General features: G+C 50.7%; 1 protein-coding gene across 2 annotated transcripts in view; it reads left to right on the forward strand.

The window, feature by feature from the left end:
• The window catches only part of SIDT1 (SID1 transmembrane family member 1), a 103,065-nt gene that overhangs the window by 57,952 nt on the left and 28,001 nt on the right, over positions 1-17,112 (forward strand). For both annotated transcript variants that reach the window (XM_069760535.1, XM_069760536.1), the window contains exons 11-18: positions 11,689-11,735; positions 11,847-11,918; positions 12,012-12,151; positions 12,236-12,309; positions 12,401-12,467; positions 13,250-13,323; positions 13,509-13,632; positions 15,049-15,166. In XM_069760535.1, the coding sequence (XP_069616636.1) occupies positions 11,689-11,735; positions 11,847-11,918; positions 12,012-12,151; positions 12,236-12,309; positions 12,401-12,467; positions 13,250-13,323; positions 13,509-13,632; positions 15,049-15,166 (716 nt within the window). The remainder of the gene's footprint in view (positions 1-11,688; positions 11,736-11,846; positions 11,919-12,011; positions 12,152-12,235; positions 12,310-12,400; positions 12,468-13,249; positions 13,324-13,508; positions 13,633-15,048; positions 15,167-17,112) is intronic.

The following is a 17,112-nucleotide window of genomic DNA, read 5'->3' on the forward strand; positions in this document are numbered from 1 at the left end:
TGCTCCCCCCTGTGGTGACTGTGGGTAGTACATGTTAGTGGTGAGAGCTGCTCCCTCCTGTGGTGACTGTGAGTAGTACATGTTAGTGGTGGGAGCTGCTCCCTCCTGTGGTGACTGTTGGTAGTACATGTTAGTGGTGAGAGCTGCTCCCCCCTGTGGTGACTGTGGGTAGTACATGTTAGTGGTGGGAGCTGCTCCCTCCTGTGGTGACTGTTGGTAGTACATGTTAGTGGTGAGAGCTGCTCCCCCCTGTGGTGACTGTGGGTAGTACATGTTAGTGGTGGGAGCTGCTCCCTCCTGTGGTGACTGTTGGTAGTACATGTTAGTGGTGAGAGCTGCTCCCTCCTGTGGTGACTGTGGGTAGTACATGTTAGTGGTGGGAGCTGCTCCCCCCTGTGGTGACTGTGGGTAGTACATGTTAGTGGTGAGAGCTGCTCCCCCCTGTGGTGACTGTGGGTAGTACATGTTAGTGGTGGGAGCTGCTCCCTCCTGTGGTGACTGTGGGTAGTACATGTTAGTGGTGGGAGCTGCTCCCTCCTGTGGTGACTGTGGGTAGTACATGTTAGTGGTGGGAGCTGCTCCCTCCTGTGGTGACTGTGGGTAACATAGTAACATAGTAACATAGTTAGTAAGGCCGAAAAAAGACATTTGTCCATCCAGTTCAGCCTATATTCCATCATAATAAATACCCAGATCTACGTCCTTCTACAGAACCTAATAATTGTATGATACAATATTGTTCTGCTCCAGGAAGACATCCAGGCCTCTCTTGAACCCCTCGACTGAGTTCGCCATCACCACCTCCTCAGGCAAGCAATTCCAGATTCTCACTGCCCTAACAGTAAAGAATCCTCTTCTATGTTGGTGGAAAAACCTTCTCTCCTCCAGACGCAAAGAATGCCCCCTTGTGCCCGTCACCTTCCTTGGTATAAACAGATCCTCAGCGAGATATTTGTATTGTCCCCTTATATACTTATACATGGTTATTAGATCGCCCCTCAGTCGTCTTTTTTCTAGACTAAATAATCCTAATTTCGCTAATCTATCTGGGTATTGTAGTTCTCCCATCCCCTTTATTAATTTTGTTGCCCTCCTTTGTACTCTCTCTAGTTCCATTATATCCTTCCTGAGCACCGGTGCCCAAAACTAGACACAGTACTCCATGTGCGGTCTAACTAGGGATTTGTACAGAGGCAGTATAATGCTCTCATCATGTGTATCCAGACCTCTTTTAATGCACCCCATGATCCTGTTTGCCTTGGCAGCTGCTGCCTGGCACTGGCTGCTCCAGGTAAGTTTATCATTAACTAGGATCCCCAAGTCCTTCTCCCTGTCAGATTTACCCAGTGGTTTCCCGTTCAGTGTGTAATGGTGATATTGATTCCCTCTTCCCATGTGTATAACCTTACATTTATCATTGTTAAACCTCATCTGCCACCTTTCAGCCCAAGTTTCCAACTTATCCAGATCCATCTGTAGCAGAATACTATCTTCTCTTGTATTAACTGCTTTACATAGTTTTGTATCATCTGCAAATATCGATATTTTACTGTGTAAACCTTCTACCAGATCATTAATGAATATGTTGAAGAGAACAGGTCCCAATACTGACCCCTGCGGTACCCCACTGGTCACAGCGACCCAGTTAGAGACTATACCATTTATAACCACCCTCTGCTTTCTATCACTAAGCCAGTTACTAACCCATTTACACACATTTTCCCCCAGACCAAGCATTCTCATTTTGTGTACCAACCTCTTGTGCGGCACGGTATCAAACGCTTTGGAAAAATCGAGATATACCACGTCCAATGACTCACCGTGGTCCAGCCTATAGCTTACCTCTTCATAAAAACTGATTAGATTGGTTTGACAGGAGCGATTTCTCATAAACCCATGCTGATATGGAGTTAAACAGTTATTCTCATTGAGATAATCCAGAATAACATCCCTCAGAAACCCTTCAAATATTTTACCAACAATAGAGGTTAGACTTACTGGCCTATAATTTCCAGGTTCACTTTTAGAGCCCTTTTTGAATATTGGCACCACATTTGCTATGCGCCAGTCCTGCGGAACAGACCCTGTCACTATAGAGTCCCTAAAAATACGAAATAATGGTTTATCTATTACATTACTTAGTTCTCTTAGTACTCGTGGGTGTATGCCATCCGGACCCGGAGATTTATCTATTTTAATCTTATTTAGCCGGTTTCGCACCTCTTCTTGGGTTAGATTGGTGACCCTTAATATAGGGTTTTCATTGTTTCTTGGGATTTCACCTAGCATTTCATTTTCCACCGTGAATACCGTGGAGAAGAAGGTGTTTAATATGTTAGCTTTTTCCTCGTCATCTACAACCATTCTTTCCTCACTATTTTTTAAGGGGCCTACATTTTCAGTTTTTATTCTTTTACTATTGATATAGTTGAAGAACAGTTTGGGATTAGTTTTACTCTCCTTAGCAATGTGCTTCTCTGTTTCCTTTTTGGCAGCTTTAATTAGTTTTTTAGATAAAGTATTTTTCTCCCTATAGTTTTTTAGAGCTTCAATGGTGCCATCCTGCTTTAGTAGTGCAAATGCTTTCTTTTTACTGTTAATTGCCTGTCTTACTTCTTTGTTTAGCCACATTGGGTTTTTCCTATTTCTAGTCCTTTTATTCCCACAAGGTATAAACCGCTTACACTGCCTATTTAGGATGTTCTTAAACATTTCCCATTTATTATCTGTATTCTCATTTCTGAGGATATTGTCCCAGTCTACCAGATTAAGGGCATCTCTAAGCTGTTCAAACTTTGCCTTCCTAAAGTTCAATGTTTTTGTGACTCCCTGACAAGTCCCCCTAGTGAAAGACAGGTGAAACTGCACAATATTGTGGTCGCTATTTCCTAAATGCCCAACCACCTGCAGATTTGTTATTCTGTCAGGTCTATTAGATAGTATTAGGTCTAAAAGTGCTGCTCCTCTGGTTGGATTCTGCACCAATTGTGAAAGATAATTTTTCTTGGTTATTAGCAGAAACCTGTTGCCTTTATGGGTTTCACAGGTTTCTGTTTCCCAGTTAATATCCGGGTAGTTAAAGTCCCCCATAACCAGGACCTCATTATGGGTTGCAGCTTCATCTATCTGCTTTAGAAGTAGACTTTCCATGCTTTCTGTTATATTTGGGGGTTTGTAACAGACCCCAATGAGAATTTTGTTACCATTTTTCCCTCCATGAATTTCAACCCATATGGACTCGACATCCTCATTCCCTTCGCTAATATCCTCCCTTAAAGTGGACTTTAGACAAGACTTTACATAGAGACAAACCCCTCCTCCTCTCCGATTTTTACGATCCTTTCTAAACAGACTGTAACCCTGTAAGTTAACTGCCCAGTCATAGCTTTCATCTAACCATGTCTCGGTTATTCCCACTATGTCAAAGTTACCTGTAGATATTTCTGCTTCTAGTTCTTCCATCTTGTTTGTCAGGCTTCTGGCGTTTGCGAGCATGCAGTTTAGAGGATTTTGTTTTGTTCCAATCTCCTCACTGTGGATTGTTTTAGAAATGTTCTTACCTCCCTTCTGAGTATGTTTTCCTGGGTCGTCTTTGTTCGAGTCTAATGTTTTTCTTCCCGTCCCCTCTTCTTCTAGTTTAACGCCCTCCTGATGAGTGTAGCGAGTCTTCTGGCGAATGTGTGTTTCCCAGGTTTGTTGAGGTGTAGTCCGTCTCTGGCGAGGAGTCCATCATACCAGTAATTCACACCGTGGTCCAGGAATCCAAATCCTTGTTGTCTGCACCATCGTCTTAGCCAGTTGTTTGCATCAAGGATCCTGTTCCATCTCCTGGTGCCATGCCCGTCTACTGGAAGGATAGAAGAAAAAACTACCTGTGCATCCAGTTCCTTTACTTTCTTCCCCAACTCTTCAAAGTCCTTGCAGATTGTCGGTAGGTCCTTCCTTGCCGTGTCATTGGTGCCAACATGTATCAGAAGAAATGGGTGGACGTCCTTGGAGCTGAAGAGCTTTGGTATCCTATCGGTCACATCCTTGATCATCGCACCTGGAAGGCAGCATACTTCTCTTGCAGTTATGTCCGGTCTGCAGATGGCTGCTTCTGTGCCTCTCAGTAGTGAGTCTCCCACCACCACCACTCTTCGTTGCTTCTTGGATGTACTTTTTGCTGTCACTTGTTGCTGTGTGCCCTTTTCTTTTTTGCTTGCTGGTATTGCTTCATTCTTAGGTGTGCCATCTTCATCCTCTACAAAGATTTGATATCGGTTCTTCAGTTGTGTGGTTGTGGTTGGTGATTTCTCCATGGTCTTCTTGCTTCTTTTGGTCACATGCTTCCACTCATCTGCCTTTGGAGGTTCTCTGACACTTTTTGCACCTTCTGTGACCAGTAGAGATGCTTCTGTTCTGTCTAGAAAGTCTTCATTCTCTTTGATGAGTTTCAAAGTTGCTATTCTTTCTTCCAGACCCCGCACCTTTTCTTCTAAAAGGGCCACTAGTCTACACTTCTGACAGGTGAAATTGGATTCTTCTTCTGGTCGATCTGTGAACATGTAGCACATGCTGCAGCTCACCATGTAGGTTGTCACATCTGCCATGTTGCTCCTAGATCCTGCTGACTTGCTGTGTGTTTTCCTTCTTGTGTAATCTACTCAGCCAAGCTCTCTTGCAATAATGTCCTACAGGCAAAAATTCGCGCGCCGTAAGGCCCGCGGTTTGGTGATGCTTTCGAAGCAGCTGGTCCCGGCTGTACCCAACGATCTTCTAGCTTAGGGAGACTTCGCTTCTCCCAGAAGGCACCTGGAATATGCAAATTAGCCTCCTGAAGCTTGAATCCCTGGTTTGGTGATGCTTTCGAAGCAGCTGGTCCCGGCTGTACCCAAAGATCTTCTAGCTTAGGGAGACTTCGCTTCTCCCAGAAGGCACCTGGAATATGCAAATTAGCCTCCTGAAGCTTGAATCCCTGGTTTGGTGATGCTTTCGAAGCAGCTGGTCCCGGCTGTACCCAAAGATCTTCTAGCTTAGGGAGACTTCGCTTCTCCCAGAAGGCACCTGGAATATGCAAATTAGCCTCCTGAAGCTTGAATCCCTGGTTTGATGATGCTTTCGAAGCAGCTGGTCCCGGCTGTACCCAACGATCTTCTAGCTTAGGGAGACTTCGCTTCTCCCAGAAGGCACCTGGAATATGCAAATTAGCCTCCTGAAGCTTGAATCCCTGGTTTGGTGATGCTTTCGAAGCAGCTGGTCCCGGCTGTACCCAACGATCTTCTAGCTTAGGGAGACTTCGCTTCTCCCAGAAGGCACCTGGAATATGCAAATTAGCCTCCTGAAGCTTGAATCCCTGGTTTGGTGATGCTTTCGAAGCAGCTGGTCCCGGCTGTACCCAAAGATCTTCTAGCTTAGGGAGACTTCGCTTCTCCCAGAAGGCACCTGGAATATGCAAATTAGCCTCCTGAAGCTTGAATCCCTGGTTTGGTGATGCTTTCGAAGCAGCTGGTCCCGGCTGTACCCAAAGATCTTCTAGCTTAGGGAGACTTCGCTTCTCCCAGAAGGCACCTGGAATATGCAAATTAGCCTCCTGAAGCTTGAATCCCTGGTTTGGTGATGCTTTCGAAGCAGCTGGTCCCGGCTGTACCCAACGATCTTCTAGCTTAGGGAGACTTCGCTTCTCCCAGAAGGCACCTGGAATATGCAAATTAGCCTCCTGAAGCTTGAATCCCTGGTTTGGTGATGCTTTCGAAGCAGCTGGTCCCGGCTGTACCCAACGATCTTCTAGCTTAGGGAGACTTCGCTTCTCCCAGAAGGCACCTGGAATATGCAAATTAGCCTCCTGAAGCTTGAATCCCTGGTTTGGTGATGCTTTCGAAGCAGCTGGTCCCGGCTGTACCCAACGATCTTCTAGCTTAGGGAGACTTCGCTTCTCCCAGAAGGCACCTGGAATATGCAAATTAGCCTCCTGAAGCTTGAATCCCTGGTTTGGTGATGCTTTCGAAGCAGCTGGTCCCGGCTGTACCCAACGATCTTCTAGCTTAGGGAGACTTCGCTTCTCCCAGAAGGCACCTGGAATATGCAAATTAGCCTCCTGAAGCTTGAATCCCTGGTTTGGTGATGCTTTCGAAGCAGCTGGTCCCGGCTGTACCCAACGATCTTCTAGCTTAGGGAGACTTCGCTTCTCCCAGAAGGCACCTGGAATATGCAAATTAGCCTCCTGAAGCTTGAATCCCTGGTTTGGTGATGCTTTCGAAGCAGCTGGTCCCGGCTGTACCCAACGATCTTCTAGCTTAGGGAGACTTCGCTTCTCCCAGAAGGCACCTGGAATATGCAAATTAGCCTCCTGAAGCTTGAATCCCTGGTTTGGTGATGCTTTCGAAGCAGCTGGTCCCGGCTGTACCCAACGATCTTCTAGCTTAGGGAGACTTCGCTTCTCCCAGAAGGCACCTGGAATATGCAAATTAGCCTCCTGAAGCTTGAATCCCTGGTTTGGTGATGCTTTCGAAGCAGCTGGTCCCGGCTGTACCCAACGATCTTCTAGCTTAGGGAGACTTCGCTTCTCCCAGAAGGCACCTGGAATATGCAAATTAGCCTCCTGAAGCTTGAATCCCTGGTTTGGTGATGTTTTCGAAGCAGCTGGTCCCGGCTGTACCCAACGATCTTCTAGCTTAGGGAGACTTCGCTTCTCCCAGAAGGCACCTGGAATATGCAAATTAGCCTCCTGAAGCTTGAATCCCTGGTTTGGTGATGCTTTCGAAGCAGCTGGTCCCAGCTGTACCCAACGATCTTCTAGCTTAGGGAGACTTCGCTTCTCCCAGAAGGCACCTGGAATATGCAAATTAGCCTCCTGAAGCTTGAGTCCCTGGTTTGGTGATGCTTTCGAAGCAGCTGGTCCCGGCTGTACCCAACGATCTTCTAGCTTAGGGAGACTTCGCTTCTCCCAGAAGGCACCTGGAATATGCAAATTAGCCTCCTGAAGCTTGAATCCCTGGTTTGTACATGTTGGTGGTGGAGCTGTTAGTGGTAGTACATGTTAGTGGTGGAGCTGTTAGTGGTAGTACATGTTAGTGGTGGGAGCTGCTCCCTCCTGTGGTGACTGTGGGTAGTACATGTTAATGGTGGGCGCTGCTCCCCCCTGTGGTGACTGTGGGTAGTACATGTTAGTGGTGGGAGCTGCTCCCCCCTGTGGTGACTGTGGGTAGTACATGTTAGTGGTGGGAGCTGCTCCCTCCTGTGGTGACTGTGGGTAGTACATGTTAGTGGTGGGCGCTGCTCCCCCCTGTGGTGACTGTGGGTAGTACATGTTAGTGGTGGGAGCTGCTCCCTCCTGTGGTGACTGTGGGTAGTACATGTTAGCGGTGGGAGCTGCTCCCTCCTGTGGTGACTGTGGGTAGTACATGTTAGCGGTGGGAGCTGCTCCCTCCTGTGGTGACTGTGGGTAGTACATGTTAGTGGTGGGAGCTGCTCCCTCCTGTGGTGACTGTGGGTAGTACATGTTAGTGGTGGGCGCTGCTCCCTCCTGTGGTGACTGTGGGTAGTACATGTTAGTGGTGAGAGCTGCTCCCTCCTGTGGTGACTGTGGGTAGTACATGTTAGTGGTGAGAGCTGCTCCCTCCTGTGGTGACTGTGGGTAGTACATGTTAGTGGTGAGAGCTGCTCCCTCCTGTGGTGACTGTGGGTAGTACATGTTAGTGGTGGAGCTGCTCCCTCCTGTGGTGACTGTGGGTAGTACATGTTAGTGGTGAGAGCTGCTCCCTCCTGTGGTGACTGTGGGTAGTACATGTTAGTGGTGGGCGCTGCTCCCTCCTGTGGTGACTGTGGGTAGTACATGTTAGTGGTGGGAGCTGCTCCCTCCTGTGGTGACTGTGGGTAGTACATGTTAGTGGTGGGAGCTGCTCCCTCCTGTGGTGACTGTGGGTAGTACATGTTAGTGGTGGGAGCTGCTCCCTCCTGTGGTGACTGTGGGTAGTACATGTTAGTGGTGAGAGCTGCTCCCTCCTGTGGTGACTGTTGGTAGTACATGTTAGTGGTGGAGCTGCTCCCTCCTGTGGTGACTGTGGGTAGTACATGTTAGTGGTGGGAGCTGCTCCCTCCTGTGGTGACTGTTGGTAGTACATGTTAGTGGTGGGAGCTGCTCCCTCCTGTGGTGACTGTGGGTAGTACATGTTAGTGGTGGGAGCTGCTCCCTCCTGTGGTGACTGTGGGTAGTACATGTTAGTGGTGGGAGCTGCTCCCTCCTGTGGTGACTGTTGGTAGTACATGTTAGTGGTGGGAGCTGCTCCCTCCTGTGGTGACTGTGGGTAGTACATGTTAGTGGTGAGAGCTGCTCCCTCCTGTGGTGACTGTTGGTAGTACATGTTAGTGGTGGGAGCTGCTCCCTCCTGTGGTGACTGTGGGTAGTACATGTTAGTGGTGGGAGCTGCTCCCTCCTGTGGTGACTGTGGGTAGTACATGTTAGTGGTGGGAGCTGCTCCTTCCTGTGGTGACTGTAGGTAGTACATGTTAGTGGTGGGAGCTGCTCCCTCCTGTGGTGACTGTGGGTAGTACATGTTAGTGGTGGCAGCTGCTCCCCCCTGTGGTGACTGTGGGTAGTACATGTTAGTGGTGGGAGCTGCTCCCTCCTGTGGTGACTGCGGGTAGTACATGTTAGTGGTGGGAGCTGCTCCCTCCTGTGGTGACTGTGGGTAGTACATGTTAGTGGTGAGAGCTGCTCCCTCCTGTGGTGACTGTTGGTAGTACATGTTAGTGGTGGGAGCTGCTCCCTCCTGTGGTGACTGTGGGTAGTACATGTTAGTGGTGAGAGCTGCTCCCTCCTGTGGTGACTGTGGGTAGTACATGTTAGTGGTGAGAGCTGCTCCCTCCTGTGGTGACTGTGGGTAGTACATGTTAGTGGTGAGAGCTGCTCCCTCCTGTGGTGACTGTGGGTAGTACATGTTAGTGGTGAGAGCTGCTCCCTCCTGTGGTGACTGTGGGTAGTACATGTTAGTGGTGAGAGCTGCTCCCTCCTGTGGTGACTGTGAGTAGTACATGTTAGTGGTGAGAGCTGCTCCCTCCTGTGGTGACTGTGGGTAGTACATGTTAGCGGTGGAGCTGCTCCCCCCTGTGGTGACTGTGGGTAGTACATGTTAGTGGTGGGAGCTGCTCCCTCCTGTGGTGACTGTGGGTAGTACATGTTAGTGGTGGGAGCTGCTCCCTCCTGTGGTGACTGTGGGTAGTGCATGTTAGTGGTGGGAGTTGCTCCCTCCTGTGGTGACTGTGGGTAGTACATGTTAGTGGTGGGAGGTGCTCCCTCCTGTGGTGACTGTGGGTAGTACATGTAAGTGGTGGGAGCTGCTCCCTCCTGTGGTGACTGTGGGTAGTACATGTTAGTGGTGGGAGCTGCTCCCTCCTGTGGTGACTGTGGGTAGTACATGTTAGTGGTGGGAGCTGCTCCCTCCTGTGGTGACTGTGGGTAGTACATGTTAGTGGTGGGAGCTGCTCCCTCCTGTGGTGACTGTGGGTAGTACATGTTAGTGGTGGGCGCTGCTCCCTCCTGTGGTGACTGTGGGTAGTACATGTAAGTGGTGGGAGCTGCTCCCTCCTGTGGTGACTGTGGGTAGTACATGTTAGTGGTGAGAGCTGCTCCCTCCTGTGGTGACTGTGGGTAGTACATGTTAGTGGTGGGAGCTGCTCCCTCCTGTGGTGACTGTGGGTAGTACATGTTAGTGGTGGGAGCTGCTCCCTCCTGTGGTGACTGTGGGTAGTACATGTTAGTGGTGGGAGCTGCTCCCTCCTGTGGTGACTGTGGGTAGTACATGTTAGTGGTGGGCGCTGCTCCCTCCTGTGGTGACTGTGGGTAGTACATGTTAGTGGTGGGAGGTGCTCCCTCCTGTGGTGACTGTGGGTAGTACATGTTAGTGGTGGGAGCTGCTCCCTCCTGTGGTGACTGTGGGTAGTACATGTTAGTGGTGGGAGCTGCTCCCTCCTGTGGTGACTGTGGGTAGTACATGTTAGTGGTGAGAGCTGCTCCCTCCTGTGGTGACTGTGGGTAGTACATGTTAGTGGTGGGAGCTGCTCCCTCCTGTGGTGACTGTGGGTAGTACATGTTAGTGGTGGGAGCTGCTCCCTCCTGTGGTGACTGTGGGTAGTACATGTTAGTGGTGAGAGCTGCTCCCTCCTGTGGTGACTGTGGGTAGTACATGTTAGTGGTGGGAGCTGCTCCCTCCTGTGGTGACTGTGGGTAGTACATGTTAGTGGTGAGAGCTGCTCTCTCCTGTGGTGACTGTGGGTAGTACATGTTAGTGGTGAGAGCTGCTCCCTCCTGTGGTGACTGTGGGTAGTACATGTTAGTGGTGGGAGCTGCTCCCTCCTGTGGTGACTGTGGGTAGTACATGGTAGTGGTGGGAGCTGCTCCCTCCTGTGGTGACTGTGGGTAGTACATGTTAGTGGTGGGCGCTGCTCCCTCCTGTGGTGACTGTGGGTAGTACATGTTAGTGGTGGGAGCTGCTCCCTCCTGTGGTGACTGTGGGTAGTACATGTTAGTGGTGGGAGCTGCTCCCTCCTGTGGTGACTGTGGGTAGTACATGTTAGTGGTGGGAGCTGCTCCCTCCTGTGGTGACTGTGGGTAGTACATGTTAGTGGTGAGAGCTGCTCCCTCCTGTGGTGACTGTGGGTAGTACATGTTAGTGGTGGGAGCTGCTCCCTCCTGTGGTGACTGTGGGTAGTACATGTTAGTGGTGAGAGCTGCTCCCTCCTGTGGTGACTGTGGGTAGTACATGTTAGTGGTGGGAGCTGCTCCCTCCTGTGGTGACTGTGGGTAGTACATGGTAGTGGTGGGAGCTGCTCCCTCCTGTGGTGACTGTGGGTAGTACATGTTAGTGGTGGGCGCTGCTCCCTCCTGTGGTGACTGTGGGTAGTACATGTTAGTGGTGGGAGCTGCTCCCTCCTGTGGTGACTGTGGGTAGTACATGTTAGTGGTGGGAGCTGCTCCCTCCTGTGGTGACTGTGGGTAGTACATGTTAGTGGTGGAGCTGCTCCCTCCTGTGGTGACTGTGGGTAGTACATGTTAGTGGTGGGAGCTGCTCCCTCCTGTGGTGACTGTGGGTAGTACATGTTAGTGGTGGGAGGTGCTCTCTCCTGTGGTGACTGTGGGTAGTACATGTTAGTGGTGGAGCTGCTCCCTCCTGTGGTGACTGTGGGTAGTACATGTTAGTGGTGAGAGCTGCTCCCTCCTGTGGTGACTGTGGGTAGTACATGTTAGTGGTGGGAGCTGCTCCCTCCTGTGGTGACTGTGGGTAGTACATGTTAGTGGTGAGAGCTGCTCCCTCCTGTGGTGACTGTGGGTAGTACATGTTAGTGGTGGGAGCTGCTCCCTCCTGTGGTGACTGTGGGTAGTACATGGTAGTGGTGGGAGCTGCTCCCTCCTGTGGTGACTGTGGGTAGTACATGTTAGTGGTGGGCGCTGCTCCCTCCTGTGGTGACTGTGGGTAGTACATGTTAGTGGTGGGAGCTGCTCCCTCCTGTGGTGACTGTGGGTAGTACATGTTAGTGGTGGGAGCTGCTCCCTCCTGTGGTGACTGTGGGTAGTACATGTTAGTGGTGAGAGCTGCTCCCTCCTGTGGTGACTGTGGGTATTACATGTTAGTGGTGAGAGCTGCTCCCTCCTGTGGTGACTGTGGGTATTACATGGACTGTTCTGACCTTTTTAGTTGTTTGCCTTTCCAGGATGCAGAAGAAAAGTCTGATGAACATTAATGGGAGCCCGGATGAAGGTGCGGCTGTGGGAGTTCTAATAGTGATCACACCCAATATTGTGTTTATTATTAGTGGGGGATCATGTGACTAGGCGCCATATTTTAGGGTCGTATTGTGCTTCTTTACAGGAGAGGGATCGGTGGCGGCTTCACATCCCATCACCACCAGCACCCCTGAAGGAAGCAGCTACGGGGCCATAGGTCAGAGCAGTAGGACTCTACCATCCGCCTCCCCAACCTGAAATGGCTGATAACAGGGAACAGTAGATTGAAATCTCTTTTTTTTCCCCTCAGATGAGTCTCGCCAGAGGAAAGGAAAGCCTGTTCCCCCCATCCCTCGCCCGCGGGTGTACTCCGACAGCTCTATGGATGAGGAGAGCGACTTTGATGGGATCCCGGAGATGGAGGGCGATAAAAATGTCATCCAAGCGAAGGTAGAAGTCAGGTGATGCCCTCGGCCGCCATGTCGCCTGCTCAGCGCTCATTTACCTGATTACTTGTGACGGTTCTTCCTGCAGACGTTCCTGTACGTGTCTGATCTCTCCATCAAGGACCGGAGAACCATCAGCAAGAAGTACAAGATCTACTTCTGGTGAGTGACGTCCGGGGGGCCGGGATCCACCGCTGACTGCTGAGCTCCACGTCCGCCACTCTAATATGTTCTGTTTCTCTTCCGCACATAGGAACATAATCACCATCGCCGTGTTCTACGCTCTGCCCGTCATCCAGCTCGTCATCACCTACCAGACGGTACGTAGTGGCCCCCGCTGACCCCACTGTGCCCCCGCTGACCCCACTGTGCGCTGAGCCCCCGCTGACTCCACTGTGCCCCCGCTGACCCCAGGGTACACTGTGCCCCCGCTGACCCCACTGCGCTGTGCCCTTGCTGACCCCACTGTGCCCTGTGCCCCCGCTGACCCCACTGTGCGCTGTGCCCCCGCTGACCCCACAGTGCGCTGTGCCTCCGCTGACCCCACGGTGCGCTGTGCCCTCGCTGACTCCACAGTGCGCTGTGCCCCTGCTGACCCCACTGTGGGCTGTGCCCCCCCACTGACCCCACTGTGCTCTGTGCCCCCGCTGACCCCACTGTACGCTGTGCCCCTGCTGACCCCACTGTGGGCTGTGCCCCCCCACTGACCCCACTGTGCTCTGTGCCCCCGCTGACCCCACTGTACGCTGTGCTCCCACTGACCCCATGGTATGTAGCAGCCCCCTCTGACCCCATGGTGTGCTGTGCCCTCGCTGACCCCACTGTGTGCTGTGCCCCCGTTGACCCCACTGTGCGCTCTACACCCCCCGCTGACCCCATGGTGTGCTGGTGTGATCATGACTTTCCTACTTTACTTCTATTTTGTGCAGAAACTGGAAGTTCAGAGCAGATGTGTGCATGCAGCTCTGGATGTGACTGGAGCATAGTGCTTTACCCATAATATAAGGGAAACATTTGCCTTACTTTTCCGGCAGATTTATCCTGTGCCGGGACGGTGGGGTCTCCGGTCATGTTGTGACGTCTTTTCTCCTTATTTCACCAGGTGGTGAATGTTACCGGGAACCAAGACATCTGTTACTATAACTTCCTGTGTGCGCACCCTCTGGGGTTCCTCAGGTGAGCCCCGCACATCCCCCCAGTCTCTGCGCTGAGTAACGAGCAGAATGCCTCCACTCAAGCTGCTGTATTGGACCTCACCCAGCTTTCCCAGATGCCTGCATGACAATATGGCACCTGAGCTTACACTGTGGGATAATTTAGCTGCAGATATTAATTGTTTCCGCTGATCTCTCCTCCCTTAGCTCGTTCAATAACATCATGAGTAACATGGGCCACATCCTCCTCGGATTCCTCTTCCTTCTGATTGTCCTGTACCGAGATCTGCAGCACCGCAGCTTGCTGGACGCGAACGACGTCTACGCCCTGGTACGTCACCCGCCATCACCGCCCCGTCCATCATTATCATTATATCACGGCTCATCCTGATACTTTATTACACACCTTTGTTGCCATTTCTAGTATCTCTTCTTGCTGTCACTTAATGGAAACCCCTCTGACTACAAACAACTTGAAACGTCACAGCGGAGGGGTTTATAGTAATTTCGCTTTTCTTTATTGAGACTGATAAATGAAACTTGCACTGATACATTGTAACAAACTGTAAGCACAGGGGATATGAGCTGCAGATGTTTTCAGCTCACAGAGCATTGTGAACACTGGTTACAATGCAACATAGCCTCAGCTGTGAGAAGTATTAGGTTAGTCCAGGTTCTCACTGACCATTCATTGACGGGAGGCACTGACCATTCACTGACAGCAAGCACTGACCATTCACCGACAGCAAGCGCTGACCATTCACCGACAGCAAGCACCGACCATTCACCGACAGCAAGCACCGACCATTCACCGACAGCAAGCACCGACCATTCACCGACAGCAAGCACCGACCATTCACCGACAGCAAGCACTGACCATTCACCGACAGCAAGCACTGACCATTCACCGACAGCAGGCACTGACAGCAAGCACTGACCATTCACCGTCAGCAGGCACTGACAGCAAGCACTGATCATTCATCGACAGCAAGCACTGACCATTCACCGACAGCAGGTACTGACAGCAAGCACTGACCATTCACCGACAGCAAGCACTGACCATTCACCAACAGCAGGCACTGACAGCAAGCACCGACCATTCACTGTCAGCAAGCACTGACCATTCACCGACAGCAGGCACTGACAGCAAGCACTGACCATTCACCGACAGCAGGCACTGACAGCAAGCACTGACCATTCACCGACAGCAGGCACTGACAGCAAGCACTGACCATTCACCGTCAGCAAGCAATGACAGCAAGCACTGACCATTCACCGACAGCAAGCACCGACCAATCACCGGCAGCAGGCACTGACAGCAAGCACTGACCATTCACCGTCAGCAAGCAATGACAGCAAGCACTGACCATTCACCGACAGCAGGCACTGACCATTCACTGACAGCAGGCACTGACCATTCACCGACAGCAAGCACCGACCAATCACCGGCAGCAGGCACTGACAGCAAGCACCGACTATTCACCGACAGCAGGCACTGACAGCAAGCACCAACCATTCACCGCCAGCAGGCACTGAAGTTTCCTATGAATGGTGAACAGTTGGAGAGTGATGACAGCTGACAATAATGTGGGCTCTGCAGCCCCCCATATATGAGGATGGAGGAGGGTGCAGGGAGGACGCCACGGGGGGCCGGCAGTGACTGGGGGTGAATAACCTGCCGTCTGCCAGAGAACGAGCACCGAGGACCCAGGACAGACATGACAGGTGACGTCTCATCTCCTCACAGGAATTCGGGATCCCTAAACATTTCGGCCTCTTCTACACAATGGGCATCGCTCTGACCATGGAGGGCGTCCTCAGCGCTTGTTACCACGTCTGCCCCAACTACTCCAACTTCCAGTTTGGTAAGAAGCCGACCGACAACTAATGACGAGCGACAGCAAATGACGTGTGTATGTACAGTGGGGAAGTATTGGATTCACGGCTGATTTTGCAAGTTTTCACACCTGCAAACAATGGAGAGGTCGGTACTTTTTATTGTAGATACTTCACCTGTGAGAGACAGAATCTAAAAATAAAATCCAGAAATTCACATTGTAGGATTTTTAAATAATTAATTTGCATGAAATAAGAATTTGATACAATAGAAAAACAGAACTTAATATTTGGTGCCGAAACCTTTGTTTGCAGTTACAGAGGTCAGAAGTTTCCTGTGGTTCTTGACCAGGTTTGCACACACTGCAGCAGGGATATTGGCCCCCTCCTCCATACTGATCTTCTCCAGATCTTTCAGGTTTCGGGACGGTCACTGGGCAACATTGAGTTTCAGCTACCTCAAAAATGTTCTATTGCTTCAGGTCTGTAGATTGGCTAGGTCACTTCAGGACTGTGAACTGTTTCTTATGCAGCCACTCCTTAGTTGCCCTGGCTGTGTGTTTTGGGTCATTGTCATGCTGGAAGATCCAGCCACAACCCATCTTCAGTGCTCTTACTGACGGTCAAAATATACATGACCCCATCCATTGTCCCTTCAATGCGGTGCAGTTGTCCTGTCCCCTTAGCAGAAAAGCACCCTCAAAGTATGAAGTTTCCCCCAACATGCTTCACAGTGGGGATTGTGTTCTTGGGGCTGTATTAATCCTTCTTCTTCCTCCAAACACAGCGAGTGGAGTTGATATCAAAAAGTTCTATTTTGATCTCATCTGACCTCATGACCTTCTCCCAGGCCTCCTCTGGATCATCCAGCTGGTCATTGACGAACTTCAGGCGGGCCTGGACATGTGCTGGTGTGAGCAGGGGACCTTGTGTGCCCTGCAGGATTTTACTCCATGACAGAGTAGTGTTACTAACAGTAATGTTTGAGACTGTGGTCCCAGCTCTTCAGGTCATTGACCAGGTCCTCCCATGTAGTTCTGGGATGATTACTGACCTTTCTCAGGATTATCATTACCTCATAAGATGAAATCTTGCATGGAGCCCCAGACCGAGGAAGATTGACAGTCTGTGACACCAGTCACTACTCACAGACAGTCGGTCCAGGGTCAATACTGAGAGAGATAACCAAGGGAAAAGACAAAGGCGTAAGTCAGGTCACAGTCCAGGGTCAATAACAAGAGATTGCCGAAGGACAAGACAAAGGGAAAGTCAGAACACGGTCCAAAGGGTCAGACAGCAGAAGATCAGAACTCAGAGCAACAGAATCAGGCTAACACCCACCAAGAAGCACAAACTACGACTGGCAGGGATCAGGGGCAGACAGCGCAGGTAAAGCTATGTGATCACCAGAACACAGAACACCTGGAGAAAGTCCCGCACCTCCCAGTCACAGATTGGACAGCTGATGTGTCAATCAAAGCACCGACAGCCCAGCAAGCCCATCACAGGATTAAACAGCCAAGCTGTCAATCAAGACAGACAACGCAGCAAGACAGTTTCCATAGAACAGCAGAGGAATCCCTGAGCGGAGGAGTCGTGACACAGTCATCTTGTGATTCTTCCATTTTCTAATAATTGTGCCAACAGTTGTTGCCTTCTCCCCAAGCTGCTTGTCTATTGTCCTATAGCCCACCCCAGCCTGTGCAGGTCTACAATTTTGGCTTTTTTGCCGGAGACAAAAAACGTTACAGTAGATGTTTTTTCCAGACGCCGGAATCGAGTGTACGCCGGATCCGGCATCAAACCGGAAGGAACGCTGGGCCGTCCGGCGCAATCCGGCGCTAATACAAGTCAATGGGGGAAAAAACGGATCCGGTTTTTATTTTTTCCAGTTCTGGTTTTTCTCCCGAGAGCCGGATTTAGCCTGAAACTGAAAACCTGATGTGTGAAAGTAGCTTAAGGGTCTGTGAGAGCA

This window comes from Ranitomeya imitator, chromosome 3 (genome assembly GCF_032444005.1).
Source record: "Ranitomeya imitator isolate aRanImi1 chromosome 3, aRanImi1.pri, whole genome shotgun sequence".
In the NCBI taxonomy this organism is placed as follows: domain Eukaryota; kingdom Metazoa; phylum Chordata; class Amphibia; order Anura; family Dendrobatidae; genus Ranitomeya; species Ranitomeya imitator.